Here is an 18,504-nt window from a genome sequence, read left to right as displayed (position 1 = left end):
ACCAGACTCTTTCTTCTTCTTTTCAAATGTGATCCGCTTCCTACATTCAGAAATATCATGCCCAGGTTTCCTGCAATAGTTGCATCTTTTCTTCTTTTTATTATCCCTTGAAGAAGAGGCACCATGTGAATGATCAGCATGGGAATGAGGGGGTTTACCAAAACCTTGCCTTTGCCTTTGTTTTTATGCTGGGCAGCAAAAGCTTGATCACTAGCTATAAAAGCATTGCGATTTGCATGACTTTGCTCCTCCTGAAGAAGAAGAGTAGCCATCTGGTCAAATGAGAAATGGGTAGCATTGCCACCTGCAACCAACCTCAATGTAGTAGCAAAGCCTTGATAAGAATCAAGCAACCCATCAAGGGTATTAGAAACAAGCTGAGAATCAAGCATAATCTCATTAATGTTGGCCAATTGCTCTCTCAAATCCTTCACATTAGTGAGATAGGCATCCATGTTACCACCCTCTCAAAGCTTCAAGTCTTTGAACTGCTTGCGGAGATAGGCCACCCTCGCCTCATTCTGCACCTGATACAAAGATGCATGCTGATCCCATGCTTCTTGCAAGACCAGATATGAGGGATAATAACCCGTTTCACTGAAAGAGCAATCAAAGCATGTGCTTTGGCATCATGAGCATCCCACTAAATCTACTCCTGTGTAGGAGGCAAAGTACGTGTAGCTGCAAGTGCTCTAGAAGTAGCATTAGAACCATCACCTGAAGACCCATCACCTGAAGTAGCACAGAGGCGGTGGTTGTAGCACCAAAAGTCGCAGTACATGTAGGCGTGGCCTTAGAACCTAAAACAATATGCCATAAATTCTTGGCAACCAAAACATGTCCCATCATGTATGACCACATGGAATAATTGGTACCATCAAGCTTGTCATCAGCCCCAAGCATTCCAAATAGCTCATCTTTGTTGCTAGCCATTGATGCAAATAGAGAAGCAGTACCACAATGAAGAAAGGAAAAGGAGAGATGCAACTCTCAACTGCAAGAACTAGTTACTGCACAAGCCTCAATGCTTTCACTGCAAGAGTGCAATAACCTGTCCCAAAAGCTGAAACGTATGACCTTCAAATCACCAGAGTGCCAAGGCCCAAACACCAAGGTAGATAGAGAGAGTTGCTCCGAAAATACCTTGGCAAGCTCCAAAACTGAGATTCAGTGATGAAAGGGACCTACCCGAGGCTCTTGAACCTGCTCTGATACCAAATGTGAGAAATAGAGTGAGTGAGAGAGAGCAAGAGAGAGTGTGAGAGCTGGAAGCTTGGAAGCTGAAAACGTAGTTGCAATAGAAGAGAGTGAGAGTACAACACACTGAAGGAAAAGATAAGGTTTTGTCCTAGTGACAAAACCTTATTGCTCACTAACCATAGTTAGTGAACTAACTGCAGTTAGGGGGAAAAACCTCTTAAAGAGGGAAAAATGCCCCTAACTAGCTTATTATATTACATTGGTCACTGCTGAATTATATCTATAATTCTAACAGATAATGGGCATTCTTGTTTGACCCCGATAGTGCTCATGATCTCGTCTGTCCATCCAGATCCTGTCCGGACTCTGCTTGAAACTCGCTCATAAAGTGCTATGATAGCCCAAATGATCTCCTGGACGGGCTCTCGGAACAGTGTCAAATGCCTTGCAGAAGTCCACAAAGCAACAGTAAACCCTCTGCTTCCGTGCCCTCACCTCCTCGACGATACATCTGAGCAACCTCAGAATCAAGTACTGATGCACCGAGACGAATACCTTTTCCCTATACTAGGGAAAAATCTACAATCTCAAATAACTGCATGGGAACATATGGCAAACACTCGGAAAGCTCAAATACAAACCATCTAAATAAAAGAGAGAATAGAAAGCTCCCTAGTCACTTTATATTGATCACGACCTCAGACCCAAAGAAGTAGAGATGAATGTCCCGAAAATTGGACCGTCAAATCCATGCTAGCCTCCAACCGGCGGCTCATACAACAAGCCCGTAGTTCACTATATCCACAGCTTTTGTAAAATGGGACCTTAATATCCAACAGACTCTTGAAAATAAATATCTTGTTGTTGCAGCCAACCCACATATTTCACAGAGTACCACTACGGCCGGCCACATTCACACAATGTCAAAAGAGCCCTCCATTCTGTTCTCTTCTTTGCCAACGATTCAGCACTGCAACCAGTATAGCGTTCAGCTAACTTAGAGGTCCAGATGGTCTCGGACAACATTCCCAACAAGACTGGTACAGCCCTTCCAAAGCACAAAAAATTAACAGCAGAAGGCAACTCCGCTCAAGCAAATCATAGATGGTATCACCAAGCACCTCAGCGTTGCTAACGAGAACCTCCAAAGCATAAGAAAAATCTAAAACCCTTTCTGATCAGTCTCACCGCTTGACAAGGTGGATGTTGTGTTTGACAAATTCATAACGAGAATTCACAACAGCATCCTCAACTTTCTTTGGCGACGGGTCTCTACATCCAAGAGGTTGTCAAAAAGCCCTGCCCATCAAGTGCGCAAAGACATGCAAAAATTGACTTCATCTCCATCACTATGGCGTTGCGTTTCTCGATCAATGCCAACATCTCAACCTTCATGTTACACACTTATGTCCCGTGATGACAAACCACGTCAACTACTTCGACAACTTGCTCTGATACCAAATGAAACGAACAACGTAACCAGCTACCCAAGTGGTACGCATAACACGACTTCTCCATTCAAATCACGAATGATAGCCCTCAGTTAATCCTCCCAGACAACCTCTGTGTTAACAAGCTCGTTTCTAAATCATACGTTAATTTTCCTGCATGCTGTACACAAAGCCCACAACTCCCTGGATGGTTCTACATGCCACATGTCACATTCCTAGGGCCATCCTTAGGTGTACCATTTACCTGGCAATTAGACATTTCGGTACACCTAGTTCCCTGGCCTTAGAACCATCTAGTCAGTGCCAATTCGCCCTCACCAAGGACCTTGACATTGATTCCTTTAACCATATACTTGAAGCACTATAAAATAAAATACAACAGTTGGTCCTCTAAGGAAAATGTCCACCGACCCTTCTGAGGTCATGTTATCTCGGCTTGAGCGTAATACCATGTGAAGAAACGTGACACAAAACATTTGTCAATTGCAACTATGCTCGAGTGCAGGATGTGCATTGATTTGCTTCAGGTGGCCTTGTCCTTGATTGTAACATGGGTGCTACCTTATGTAAATTTCCCCTTTTGAGAGAGGGGGGAGCGGGGGCGGGATTGGGCATGATGACATTAAGGTTTATCACTGTTTCAGTTAACTTAGTTGTGACAGGAATGATAATTCTGCCACAAATGATAATTCTATTGTGCCCACCTTAAATATCTTTTCTGGTTGCCTGCTCAAATTCAAAGGTGGGCTGTTGGGCAGTCTATCTTGAGCCGTGATATAGGTGAGTCCAGTTAGCTCTAAATATCATCATGAATGTCATTATTATGCTACTAAGTGACAATCGCATCAAACATGGTATGAGTAAGTCAGCAAAAGCATGGACAAAGGTGGCTGTCCTTACTGCATGACCGTCCATGCAGTAAGCAACCGGTTATAGCAGTTTGCTTAAAATCCATGTAAACATTGGTTTGATAAATAAAATCACTCCACCTTTCATTTATCTGCAATTTTAATCTGTGCTCGTGCTCCATTTGTGACAAGAGTCATTATGCTTTCTTGCTAATACCTCATCATTCTCACACATTAGCAGGGGTACCCAAAATTGCATATTCACTTCCCTCTATGTTCAAGGATGAGTGGTCAATTGGCACAAAATAGAATGCCAATCATGTGTTTGATATATTCTTAAGGAAGACCAGCTATTTCTTTGGGTGCAGTAGGCGACTTCTCTCTATCATTACTGCATTTATAATAATCCTTCCAGCACCTACCATAAAATAGACAAGAAACATAAGGTTTACTTATGGAGGTGTTTTAAGGGGCCATCCAAAGAATGTCTCAAGGAAAGAAGTATTACCCGTGCCTGACATGCAAAAAGATATTGCCTGAAGTCAAACTCCCTGAAGGAGTCGTCCTCCACAATTTGACTTAAGCCCTTTCGATACGCATCCAATAAAGCAGCAGAGTCATCACCCACATTGTGTCCACCAAAATCCTTCTGTTTCATTGTTGAAGCATTCACTGCAACAGTTGGCTTTTGTTATCAAGACACCCAACCAATTGGCATGTACAATCAGACAATCAACAGAGAACTCTATGGGTGAAAGTGTTCTTATTCAAGCACACAGTTTTCTATGTGATGCAATTACTGCAAGGGTCACAATCTAAACAGTAGTCAGAAAAATGACAAGAAAAGGAAAAGGTGACAATGGAGTGCCAAGAAAATTAGCATAAGTATATATTATCAATCAAACTGCATTGAATGATAGGATATGGAGACCTGGAAAAGTATACTATTGATAGAAACTTCTAATCATATCCCCAAGGGATTAATTCAGATTCTCATGCAATACATCTCCATATATACCTTTGTAAGACTAGAATAAGTCCAATCATACAAATTTAGATTTTTTGTTGTTCTAAAGATCAAAAATCTACATAGAAAATAAAAGAGAAAATGAAAGAGAAGAAAAAAGAGGTAAACAAAAACTTTTATGAAAAACAAAAGGAAGACATACTTAGCAAGCAAAGCAACACTTATGTCGTCATCAATGCCCAAGCATAAGCAGCTATATTGGGTTTCTAAAGACCCGCGGAGTCTCCATATCTATGTTGGACCACATCAAAAAACTTGAATTTTCTAATGCACCAAAATAGAGACCATTTTTGCTGTTATTCTGCATATAAGAGATCTCACTTTTCAGACAATTCACTAGCAATAGCAAGGGCTGACATTTTGTGAGCCTTATCTACTTCTTGGGTACAGCACCTTCCAGATTGATTTCAAATGATTGGGCACCTCGTTTTTCCTCCTCCTTAAGCAAAAAACATATTTTGCAAAGCAGAAATGGAAAAAAAAAATCCCAAAAAAAAAAAAAACAGAGAACCTTGCCTTTTTCGGGGGATTTACCGTATTCATTGGATATATACGGCAAATTTCCATTTGAGAAAGTAAACTTGGTGCACAAACTAGAGTTCTTGAGTTCTTACATATACCTAGATGAATCCAGGAACATTAAACTCATCCTCTAAAAACACAACATAGTGCAGTTTCAATCTCATGATAGTCACTCATAAGATTGAAAACCATAAACTCCATCACGCATAGCAGGGACTAACTACTATGACATGAACACTAGAGTTCTTGAGTTCTTACATGAATATAATACAATGCATCATGGGTAGTAAATCATAATGCATACCTTAGCCTTAGAGTCTACAGCTTGGGTTTTTTCAAATTTGTGTTCAGCCGTTACTTGAGGTTTAAGCCTCATCTTAACACAAATATGGAAGATTTCCACTTGGAAAAGAAAACTCGGTACACCGACTAGAGTCTTGAGTGCTTACATGAATATTCTACAATGTGTCATGGGTAGTAAATCATAATGCATACCTTAGCATTTCTTCAGCCCTCTTATTCAAGGTTTAAGGCTCATTTTAATATTAGACACAAACTTTCTCATTTGTGCTATAGCAAGTGAACTAGCTACACAGAGCATGTGTGTTAGCACTTAGCTCTGGTATGGCCTTGTACATCAGTTAGGATTCAGTCAACCCTCAGGTTGACTTCATTGGTCAATCCTTGTGTTTGATATTGTTTGTACTTTCTCATTATCCGTTTGCAAGTACTCTTGTTTCCTCAGCTTGTTATTTGCTCCCTTGCATTGCATCTCCATCCCATTGCTCCCCACACCCAATAGTGGTATTAGAGTGGGATTTCTTGCTCCAACCTGCTTTCCCCCTTGCTTAGCTCTCCAACCAGCAGCTCGTTTTTGGTGGTAGCAGCTCGTTTTTGTACTCCACTTACAAATTCAGTTGCCGCAACAGCTTTGCACAAACCCACGGCTGTTTCCAGGCCATTTCTGGTCAATTTTGCTGTCATGTCTGCTTGTATCTGCTAGAAACAATAGTTTTGGAGCTCCAGCCAATAAATCATCGCCAAAAAGAAGCTCAGCTTGCAGTCTCGACTACAGCTGAAAAACAGTTCTTGAACTGTTTTTTGATGTTTTTAGGTTCTATTTCCAATTCTTTTGCAGTTTTTGACCTGTCCATACATAGGCGACCCTGTTCTGCACATGTCAGTACGGTCCGTAAAGTTGGACGGATTTGGGGATTTTGACTGTGAATTGTCCGTACAGCCCGTGTACATGTTCATACACCTTTTTGTGACGTTGGGCATCCGTACAGCTCCAAACAATTTGTTTTTCTTGCAATTCAGCCACCATTTTCTGTTGGAGAAGTGCTTTTACAAATTTTCAGGAATGTACTTTGAGGCTTTTGAGCTTTTGCAGTGACATTGCCTAGTTCAGGCTGATTTCGGAGCTTTTGTCTCAAATTTGCAGGTAGATTGCAAGAAACTTGCAGACTTCCGGCACATTGCAGTCACATTTGTAAAATTGCAGTGAAATTTGGAGCTTTTAGAGATTTACCCTCTTTTTGGCATATTTGCCCTCTCCAAATTTGGAACTTTTGCCAGATTTGCTGATTTTTGCAGTGGCCTTGTCTAGTACATGTGACATTTGGGGCTTTTGAGCCATGCCAAAATCGCCTTTTTCAGCTCTCAGATTACCTGGTAAGATATTGTCCTCTCAATTTCACACAAACGGCTTGCAAGAATTTGGGGCTTTTACTCCTGTTTTCTGTGCATTGGCTCTCATGCTTTGGGGACATCCATTTCAGGTCAATTGGAGCGGATTTGTGCATACATTGGGACAGATTTGCGCAGCACTTTTGCGGGACAGCCCTTTGCAAGAGGGTGTTTTCTTAAACAGATTTTTGCAGGACAGCTTAGTGACAGTTTTTTGAGTTGACATTTGCAGATTTGCAGTCCACTCTTGAGCAGCCAGCTTTGACATTTGCAAGCACTTCATTTTTTGGAGAATTTTCTTTTGCAATGGCAAACCATGAGTCGTTTGGAATGCTTGCTGCTAAGGACAGACCTTTCTCCTTCCTCCTCCTCTTGCTCTTTCTCCTCTATTGTCCCTCCTCCTCAAACATTACCCCACGAAGTCACGAAGAAGACTAGCTCTCTACTACTCAACCCTAGACGACTCCTAAACCTTGTAACCCTCTCTGTACCCTAGAACTCCTAGATAGCTCTCTCAACCCTACCTTTCTTTTGAACCTTGCAACCCCCTTCTAACCCTTGAACTCCCATGGAGGTGAGAGCCTCCATCTATCATGGTGATCAAGCTCCCTTTATCACCCACGCGTGCATGAGATCTGCTTTCCATGCTTAGCGTACACCTCTCACCAGAATACGACCCAAGGAACTATGCTACACTTGTGAGCACCTATGCTACAAAGAGCAACGACACAATTGTAGGTGACCAACACCTTTATCCCAACATCTCTCTACCTCCCTACGCGATCTGGCTTCCATAGAGTGTCTTCAGGAGCAAGACTCCTATTCTCACTCGTTTGTGGATCGGTACGAGTGTGCATGGCTTGACCTCCAAGACACGGAGATTCGCCACGCAGAGCTCTCTTATCATTCTTCCTATGCACAATGGGTACATCAGTGTGACAGGATGACTAGACAATTTTTCCAGACCACCAGGCCCAAGTCAGTAGAGCGATGAGAGTGGGCAAATGGACTCTGACTCCCAAGAGATCCTAGAGATGACCACGGACTTCTATCAATGTTTGTTCCAATCCGAGGAGAAGTCCCCCCATATTCATGCAACCCTCAAGGCATTTTGGACCCATATCCCAACGGTGGTCTCTCAAAGTATGAGCAGGCAAGTGGAGGACCCTTTCACTGATGAGGATCTCTGGGAGGCCCTCAAGGACCTCCCTCCACAGAAGTGCCCTGGGGATAATGGACTAAGACTATTCTCCTTTAGGTGCTTCTGAGAGTACCTCTGCACCCCCCCTCGCTTGTCCTCCAAATTTTTTGGGACTTGGATGAGTCTCCCCGCGAAGCCAAAGAGGCGACTCGATGCTATCTCTCATCTCCAAGTGGTAGGCCCATGGATGAGAGATATTGACTCAGCCATTCTTGAATCATGGCAAGCAGAACCCCATATATTGGCAGTTAGTCACTGGGTGGGTCAATTCTCCAGGATATGGTACTGTTGAGCATTCTCTTAAGGCCCAGCCACCAGGTCCTTTCCTTTAGAGTGGGGCCGGGAGGACTCCTTCAACTAGGGCATGAGAGAGACTCAGAAATGGATGGGAGCCTAAATTTGCTTCAATGGAAGATGATCAGAGTGTTGGGACGGTTGGGCAAGGAGTGGTCCATTGATCCATCTTTCATATCGGACCAGAATACACCTCGGTAGGCACCTTTGGCTTTGAGAGGACTGTCCCCTTCATGAGGTCCGTGGGATCCAAAAGAGTGGTTTTAGCTATCCAAATGAGGCCACTTCGAGCAGGTGGAGGTGGCGAGTTATTTCTCTTACACACACGTGGCTAGTTATTTCTCTTACACACACATATGCGACAACATCCTCAATTGGAGGTGTCAACATGGACTTCCGAGAGAGAGAGACACTAGGCTGAGCAACAAGTGGCTCAGGACATCAGATGGCATGGTTATGATCCAATCGACGGCCACAGTATTCTTCTAGGTAGTTGCCCACGAGGGTTTACCCATCGGCCCTTGACTAGAGCAAATGCGTGTGGATGGACGATGTCAACGCTGCACTAACGGAGTTATTGAGTCGATCCCTAATTGCTTATGGAGCTGTCCTGAAGCACAGAGGATCTATTTGGGATAGTGGCTTATGGAGCTGTCCTAGAGAACAGAGAATCAATTGGGATCTTTTTGGATAGTAGCTCGGATTCATAAGGATCAACGAGGTCTCCCCAACTTACAGGATACATGGACAGAGCATCCTCAGGATAGAGTAACATGAGGCGACACCACATGCTTGGCATCACCCTCTTCCCTCTCCAGAGGACTGTGTGGGAAACAGTGGCCAGCATTATGGCATGGAACATCTAGGTAGCGAGATGTAGCCTAGTGATTGGCGAGCACTTTGTTCCATGCAGCCACTCTTGTCGCCATTCGACAAGATATCATCTACCCCTACGTGCCACTTGGAAGCGTGGGATGTTGGGGATCTGGAGCGACCACCAAAAGGTGGAAGCACTTCTACAAGGCTTGGCCTGCAAGCATATTCTATATCTTCACACACATAGACTAGTACTAGATCACCTAGTACTACACATCAACACTTCCATCACCACACTCTTTGGCTATGATATCTCCAACAAAAAAATGTTTCTTTCTTTCTTCTTTCTTTTTACAAAACTGCTGTGAAACTGCTCGGTTAGCATGTCAAAAGCTCAATGTTTCATGCATTCTACTAACGATCAATTTGGTTTTCACGACTATTGTATTGAAGCATTGCCTTGCTTGTAACATATAGCACCTTCTTGTCTATCAGTTAGCAGTTATCCAAATATCTATCACACTCAAATGTCTTATTCCAGCAACCTAGCAAAGGGAAGAAGATAACGTGAAGCCCAATTACAGATGCTACTGGTAAGTACACTAATATGCTTTATACCCAATAATGACCCTCTCCAATGAAATGAGGAGAAAGCAGTAGTCTTCTACGTCTCCAACTTCTATACTTGTAAGACTAGATTATATCAAATAATACAAATTTAGATTTTTTGTTGTTCTAAAGTCCTAAACTCTACAAAGAAAATAAAAGAGAAAATGAAAGTGAAGAAAATTGAGGTAACAAATTTTTTTGAAAAACAAAAGGGAGACATATCTAGCAAACAATGCAACACGTTATGTCATCGTAAATGCCCAAGCATAAGCAGCTATATTGGGTTTCTAAAGACCCACAGAGTCTCTTGGGCAAACCCAATGCTTACTAAAATAAGTCAAATAAACAAAAGAGAAAAAACAAGAAAGGAAGAAGGTGACTAAGCAAAAATAAACAAGAAAATCAAGAAACAAAGTCAACCAAAAAACAAGAATAAAATCTCTCTCTCTCTCTCTCTCATGTAGGAATGAATGAAAGAATTTACAGAATGAATGAATTATTTAAAACATAAAAAACTAAATGAACCTCTTACACTTATGTACCGCTTCCTACAAAGATGGTTAGAAAGCACATGCATACTCAAGTGTATTAGTAAAGTGATCAAATTACTACATTGAGTGATAAAAGACTCCTTAGGTGTACAAAGGTGGGAAAATCTAAGGAATTGGGAAGAAATCCTATGGTAGGTTGAGAAGGTCTAGGATCTAAGAAAACACAAGAATCCCCTCTTGAAGTGCAGTTCAGTTCACAAGAGTCACGAGGATAGATTCCTTCTCCAAAAGCACAAGCGTCTTTGTACATAAAGTCTTAAAAGTCAGGAACATCTGGTACAAATGAATCATCTATAAAATGCCTAACTTGGCTAAGCTTATGTAAAATGATAGGGCAGGTATTGATTGAAATAAGACTTTGCATAAGCTAAAATTCATAAGTTTGCTAAAAAAAACAGCACAATTAGTGCCCATAGGGATTCCTATAATTTCTTGAAACAAAGAATCACCTATTGTGATGTGAAAATTATCTAAAAGAAAATATATCCAAGAGCAAACATCTTCAACACTTACAACCTTGTGTATCTTTTCTTTTTAGAGTCAATGTCACTATCTTTATTATTTAGCCACAAAAGGTCAAAACAGAAAGCTATTTTCTCAACTTTTAGCACTTTGCATCTACCTTTGTCAAATCTCAGCTGAAAAACTTCAGCCATTATCTTTTGATTCTAAAATTCTGATCTTCCAGCTCAATCTTTGTATAAAGGGTAGTAAAATCATGGGTTTAAAAAATTTTTTAATAGGAATTACTCCTACAGAGTCATTTGAAATCCAGCTTGAATGCCAGGGGACCTCTGCCTCCTTTAATAAGTCCCTCCAAAGTTCATGGACACTAGGCAACATGGCTTTGAAGTACTAGCTTAGCCATTTAGAGACATTTGTCAAAGTAGTCTCACAAGCAGCTGCAATAAATCTTCGCTTTTTTGGAGTTTTGTGAAACTTCCAAGCAACATAAATAAAAGGGATACCTTGATTACAAACAAACCCTGAAGACTTGCAAAAACTCTGGTGTTTTGAGATCAAATCCCTTTGAGAAACTAAGGCAAGGGCGTAAATTTTGGTAGACGAGTTCACTTCTCTCAAAAGACATTCTAAGTAAAACTTTTGCAAATAAAAACAAACTTATTGGAACATTTGTCCATATAAGATATGACAAATTTCCTATGGAATTTTCGAAGAAGAGTTTCATCTTCTTTAGAAAGATGGTTACTTTGCTTTGAGCAATTAATTGAAAGGACTTCTTCTAGTTTCAAAGCAACTTTCTTCAAAATCTTCCCTTTCCATTCTGATAAGATATTTTAAATTCCTAAACTTTCTTCTATTTGCAAAGCAAACTTTGAGATTCCTTATCAATAGCTTTTAAAAGGCAGGACTCTTTTGAAGAGTACAATCGAAATTTTGTGCCTTTCATGAAAAAGGTCTCTAAGTTACTAAAAAGCAAAATTGAAGTATCAGTTGTGACTACATGTCCTAAATCAGCATAAATAAAGCTTTGGAAACTCTTACTTTTAACACATATCTTTGGTATCCTTTTTGTGGATTGTGATCTTTTTAGTTTTCATGTTCTATGTTACGCTAGATGAAGTTCTTAAAAAATTAATGCCACACAAACCTAACAGATTACATGATATGCCACTTTCCTTATTGCTAGGTACATTATGAGAGGCCTTTTTCTATTCCAACATAAGACCTGCAGATTCTCCATTGTAATCCCACATTTTACACTCACATAAACATGTTTGTCAACTTTATTGCATTTGTGCCTATATACCTGTACCGTTTGAATCTGTCTTCAAGATGACAATCCGGACCAATTAATGCATACAATCCAAAACATTGTTTGGCATCAAAATCATGAAAGCTGAAAACTTGAAAACTAAACCCCGGCCGATGTTCCCATAACAAAATAAAGAATGATATTCCAGAGTCAACGTATATTAAAAAAAGAAAAGCAGCTACGGAACAACATAGATCCTCTTGTCCAAGAATAGAAACCAACCTAGCTCCATGTAGCATTGCTCAAGTTCATCATATTCTCGTAGTGCATCTTCTTGCAGTTGTGCCATTTCAAACATAAAAGCTAAGCTTTCCTGAATCATTGTTAAACAAAATGGTTATGTGAAAGATACAATATGATTGTCCATCACATTAGGTTTTAAAAACCTTTTGTAGACTGTTATACCTTTAAAATGAAGAAATTGCAGAAATTCCAAGCCTGAGAAAAACGATTTTCAGTAAGATTGCGTATTTCCTCCTCATATAACTGGACACGTCGATCTAGTGTAAATCGGATGCATTCAACTATCTTGCTTTCAACATCTTCCCAAAAGGCTGCATCTGCTACATGCATATCCAATCGACAACATCTGTGGGAATGAAAAACCAGCTAATAAGAAATGGCATAGCAAAACAGGAACATTCCCCACCTGGTTAACATGCAGAACAACAGATCAGCTACACTCACAGCTTTCCAATACATTTCAAAATATGCAAAAGGGGCGGGCAGTCTCAACTTCAAACTCAATGACAAGAGCCCAAAAATGTGAACTGAAATTTCTTACACTAAAAGTGGATTGCAATAATCCTTGAAAAACAATGCCTCTAGTTAACATAGGCCACAAGCTCCCAAATGAATGAACACGTGAATTTAATGCATCAAATCTTCCCCTTTTAGTATGGTTTTGATCATACTACTTCTTCAACCTCATATTCTGGATTTGTTTAGTTCAAAATTCAACAATTTAAACCATTGCAAAGCAGTTTGACAAAACTCATTCTATATTGGTAGTCACATATTATAGGAGCAAATTAATAAACCACTTTTTGAATGTGAATCAAACAATTTTAACATCCAATGATGGATGATATTGTGGAGTAGATGAATGAAAAACAAAGGAGAAATCAGCCAGTTTCATCGACTTGAACTCTCACAATCGGAGAGGGATATCATGTGCATGAGTGTGTATGGAAAATACATACAAGACATAACTAGAATAAACATATACAGTCCAAAATTAGGGTTTCCACAACCCTAGATGCCATGCACTGCCATGTGACTATAGAAAACATTCATGAAAGTGGCCATAGGGGAACTAGGTCCTATGTATTTTAAATGCATAAGACATTCCATATTTGAAGGTCAAGAGCCCTTATTTTCTCAACATGCTCAGGGCCATAATGGCAAGTGTCAAGGCCATAATGGCAAGTGTCCCTAGCTTCTAGCTATCCACTTACGAAGCATTGTGAGTGAAAGAGCTAAAGAGCAACTGCAATGCGTGGAAAGAGTTCTGATTAGGAGTTGATTAAATTGAAAGAAAATTGGAAATGATACAGTTGTCTAGTGTGTAATGGTTGTCGTCCATCCCTCCTCTATCCACAGTACAGTGTCTTTGAAGCAATGGATACCACGGGTTGGTACAAGGGGAGAAATTATATTATTGGCATTTGAAAAGATGCCATTCTTGAGGTTGGGGCTTGAAATGTATTTTAAGTATGCAAGGATAATACCCCTAAATATGTTTGTGCAGGAGACCTTAAAGAGGCAAAGTGGCCAATTGTCTTTCACAACCTCACGCTTGTTATTTGAAGACATTAGGCAGTTGGATTCGGAGGCATCAACCTTGGAGAAGGGTAAGAAGATGGTTTCCTTGACAATCAAGAAGCATATTGAGAAGGAACTTTGTATCTAGTCTTACCAATGTGTGCATAGTATTGCCTAGTTTAATGGAAATTTGAGTCTTTAACAATTTCAGGTGATTGATGGTTAGGAATGAGTGGTGCTCATGGAGGATGTCACACTTGTCAATTGCATATGCACACACACACTTCTTTTTTTTCAGTGAAAATTTGGTTGATTTATATTACAGAATCACAATCCCAACAACGGGATGTGGGAAAATACATCACAAGAAGATCTCAATATATGATAGATACACATCATAGTCTATGTACTTAGTTTGCAAGCAATCATAGAAAGATTGCTGCAAAGAGTGCCTGAAGAAAGAGAAAAATGAAAAAGTAGGATCACCAAAGACTCTGATTTCTGTCCTTCCATAGAGTCCAAAGTGCCCAGTAGCGAACCCAAGTGAAAAATAAATAAAAACCTTGTCTAGGTGCGTGTATCCCAAAGAGCCAGAAGAACTTTCCAAAGGTAGCATTAAAAAATCGAATTCGCAAATGCACGCGCACGCGCGCACACACACACACATATCTGTGTGTGTAGTCTTAGTGGCAAGTTTATATAAGGTTTTGTTGCCTCCGCCTTGGATTTCGGAGTGGGTGAATCAAATTTGGTCCAAGAATGGAAATGACAAGTGGTGACGAGAAAGATTGCGGCAACTTTGGGTTGCAAACTTCCTATTCGGCAAGAAGTATTTTTATGGAAGGTGATGCTTGGAGTTATTCTGTTTGGACAACTCCTAGCACGAAGACACATTGCTCCTGCTGTTTGTCATAGATGCCAAGCTCATGGAATCCTTGCTCCATCTTTTTTGGTAGGGCTCTGTCACCCGTGATTTTCTTCTTTTCCTACAACGTCTCCAAGCCCAATTCTCTAATGCTTGCTTTGAGCTTTTCTGGCTTTTCGCGATCCATCCACAAAGATCGGGATTTTATCTCTTCTTCAATTGGGTTCGATATTGGGGACTCCGGACTCTATGGAAAGTCAAAAATCATAGAGTTTTTGGAGAATCCACCTTTTCCAAAATTCACTATTTCCATATGTCCCTTAGAAAATCTTTTTATGATTGTCTATGTGTTCAACATATAGATTCCATTGTTTACTTGTCCTATATTGAGATCTTCTTATGTGTATAATTGCAAGTTCCCTCTTTGGGAGCTGCCCCTTGTAAATATAAATTCACATGGATTTCACTACAAGAAAAATGTGTGTGTGTGTGTGTGTGTGTGTGTGTGTGTGTGTGTGTGTGTGTGTGTGTTTGATTGATGTGGAAGATGTGCTAGATACAGCTGGTGTGGTTCTCTTTTCCTACAGCTGTCCAACAGTATGCTTTGGGACAGCATTATAGGCCTTTATGGCATTTATTGTCACAAATGGTCTGTGATTTTCAGCCAGTTCCTCGTCTTGAGATTCATGATCTCCTCAAAGACTCGGTTCTCCAATCAAATGATCGTGCTTGCAGTGCATAACCATTAGCTAACATCACAGTAACATCTTTGTATTGGATTTTACTAGCTTCCCCTTAGGTTTCTTCTCGTGCTAATCGCATCTAGTCTATGACGCGCTCCTCTCGATGGTGGTAGACAGGATTCCAAACTCCCTCTTGGACAGAAGTTCATTTTATGGTGGGTTATGCTTGGGGTTCTTCCCTTTGGACGGCTCTTGGTTCGTCATCATATTGCTCCTACAACCTGTCAACGATGTCTGTCTATATGGGAGTCTATGCCTCATCTGTTTTGGCACTGCCCAAATTCCCATGATTTCTTTCTTTTATTACAACAGCAGCTACAGGCTCGTATCCCCAGTGCATCTTTTGGCAGTAATTTTTGGTTGTTTGTCTTTGATCCTATGCGGCAAGGATTTGATCTTCTGTTTTATTGGGTTCATTATTGGGCACTATGGACTCTATGGAATGACCGCAATCATCGAGTCTTTGGTGATCCTTCTCTTGCCAATTATCAATTCTTCTGAGCATCTTTGAGACAATCATTTTAGGATTGCTTACATGCTCAAGATCTTGAATATATTGCCTTCTTGTCACATATGAATCTTTTGATGCTTTTAGCTTATAGTGCCTTTCTTCGGAACTGTTTCTTGTAAAATAATGGCAACTAGATTTCACCACAAAAGAAAAATGTGTGTGCGTGTGCATGCACACGCGACACTATCATGCACATATATACACAGCGCCTCTACGCCCACTTTCATACTGCTTGCTTTGGCAAGCTTTTTTGGATCTTCGGCATTCGCCCACGGAGGCCCGAGTTTGATCTTATTTTCAATATTGAGCACTCTAGACTCTAAGGAAAGACAAGAATCAAAGAGTCTAGGGAGAGCCTAGTGTGTGTGTGCACGCGCACGCTTGACTCTGAGGTCAGTCGATTTGCAGATTGTCGAGGACTTAGAGCAGGAGGAAGGCTAGATTCCAACAGAATCATGGAACCATGGATCACATTCTCACGCTCACGTGTATCATCAAGGAGGCGAGGGAACAAAAGCAAAGGGTTTACTACTGCTTTGTGGATTTTCGCAAAGCATTTGATATGGTCCAGAGAGCCCGCCTCCTCTAGTGCCTACAAGATTTGGGTTATGACCAGGAGATCATTTGGGCTGTCATGGCACTTTACGAGAGTCTCAGGCACAGTCCGGGCACGGTCTGGGTGGCTAGACGAGATCATGGGCACTATTGGGGTCAAACAAGGGTGTCCTTTATCACCTACCCTGTTTGGCCTCTACATTCACAAGCTCGAGAGAGTGATGCACACACAGGGGGGGATGGATGCTCTCTTGCAAGCACTCTGATCCAGATATTGCTGTATGCATATGACCTGGCACTTTTGTCTTCCTCAGCAGAGGGGCTCTAGACACACCTTGACGCACTACAATTTTTTTTAGTGTCTCATGATTTGAAGGTCAACCTTGGTAAAACCAAGGTTATGATCGTCAATACATCTCGAGCCGTCGTGCACCAAGAGCAGTTCACGTTTGATGGGCCACATGTTGAGATAGTTTCATCATACACGTATCTTGGGGTTGTCTTCTCCGGGCGCATCTTCACTATGAGACCCGAGATGCAGGCCCGCCTGGGCACAAACTACACTTCAGAGGCAATGCTTCTGCTCGCACTTACAAGGTCCACGGACCAAGGGGCTGCTTTTTGACTCCTTGGTCCGCCTAGCGGGTATGTATGGCAGCCCTTGCTGGGGGCCAGACTTATGGGATATAGAGTGGGCTCGTGTGGAGCGGCTACAGGTTCTCATGCTATCGCAAATGATTTGCGATAAGCTGTCCGTTCCTCACTAAATCATTCAGGCTAAGTTTGAGTCATCCCCATTATAGCTAGACACTACATTACAAGTCATCACGTATCTGTACCGAATCAAGGAGTACCAGTATTCCACTTCTAAGCGCAGCAGACTACCTTAGCTAGCATTGTCCTCCTCTATGGTACTTTTGGCAAGAGGGGACCAAAGATGCTGGTATGCACGCACAGAGAGATGGTTTAAGCAACTAGAGCTCCACATGGATAGACTCCCTCCCTCCCAATACGATACGGATGCTCAATTTTCTCCCCTCCTGTCACACGAGGTCAACCACGTAATCCGTGAGGACTTCTTATAGCTACACACATTTCGCACTTGGTTGGGAGCGAGCTGACTCCCAGTGAAGCTCAGCTTCTATAGAGATCAGTGCTTGCACATCACAGAGGATGGTTTCATTGACCCACCTTGATACACACAAATCCACTTACCCCACTCACTGAGGATCTCTACTGCGTAGTTTCGGGTCTCTCCACATAGAGTTCGTATCGAGAGCACTTCATCTTCAGGTGCCTTGTTTAACATGAGCTCCAAGGGCGTTTCTATAGCCTCTTCAAAGATAGCTCTAGGGTTTTGTCCCGATTCCTCTCCTACCCAAACCAGAGTTGTTTGGCAGCCTCATCCATGATGTAGTCAGGCACCACGAGACAATACTTCAATCACGGAGATAGGAGCAGACTTCTTCCTTAGCAGATCTGTCTTAGAGCTCTATTACGGAGTTCTTCCTGCCAAATCACATGTACCACCACAAGACAAGGCCTCGACATGATCGTGACCCAGAGCCACTAACTTGACAGCTCCCACAGAGGGTTGACACGCAGATTACACTTGGGGACCGTGAGCAGCGTGAGCAGTCGACAACACTCTATCGCCGATTTCATGCCTCCATTGCTTCATCCACCCTAATGTCCTGATGATGATGATAATGAGATTGATATGTAGCCGACCATTGGCATGACTATGTTGTACTTAGTACTATCATTTTGCATTTTTGCATTCTGCATTGGTGTGGATGCTCGTTTAGTAGTTCGACCCTCACAGCTCGTATTGTACCAGGTTTTTCATAGTCTCATAGACCCATCGGTCTTCCGAAGACTTTAATAATCAAGTATCAAGCCTACAAGCTCTTTGGTCTACATCCTACCCGGCTCCTCCCGTCTCGTCTCCCGCTCCCGCCTAGTGGCCCCCAGTACCAGCTTGCATCAGCAGCAAGCAGAGGCGTCAGCAGCAATAGCTCGTCCCGAACCCAGGTCGCACAAGAGGGGGCAATCTTTTTTTCGCACATCATCAGCCTACG

The 18,504-nt window shown here is 41.7% G+C and overlaps 1 protein-coding gene across 2 annotated transcripts in view; it reads right to left on the bottom strand.

Moving 5' to 3' along the window:
• CLUB (TRAPP II complex TRAPPC10/CLUB) overlaps positions 1–18,504 on the bottom strand; it is a 153,571-nt gene that overhangs the window by 95,880 nt on the left and 39,187 nt on the right. For both annotated transcript variants that reach the window (XM_087396434.1, XM_087396435.1), the window contains exons 4-6: positions 12,391–12,574; positions 12,208–12,298; positions 4,008–4,171 (exon numbers count right to left, since the gene is read on the bottom strand). In XM_087396434.1, coding sequence (XP_087252560.1) covers positions 4,008–4,171; positions 12,208–12,298; positions 12,391–12,574 — 439 coding nt within the window. The remainder of the gene's footprint in view (positions 1–4,007; positions 4,172–12,207; positions 12,299–12,390; positions 12,575–18,504) is intronic.

Source organism: Dipteris shenzhenensis, chromosome 25 (genome assembly GCF_047967505.1).
Source record: "Dipteris shenzhenensis isolate YYH24624 ecotype China chromosome 25, Dip_SZ_1.0, whole genome shotgun sequence".
NCBI classification, from domain to species: Eukaryota; Viridiplantae; Streptophyta; class Polypodiopsida; order Gleicheniales; family Dipteridaceae; genus Dipteris; species Dipteris shenzhenensis.
This window is presented reverse-complemented; position numbering and strand designations above follow the sequence as displayed.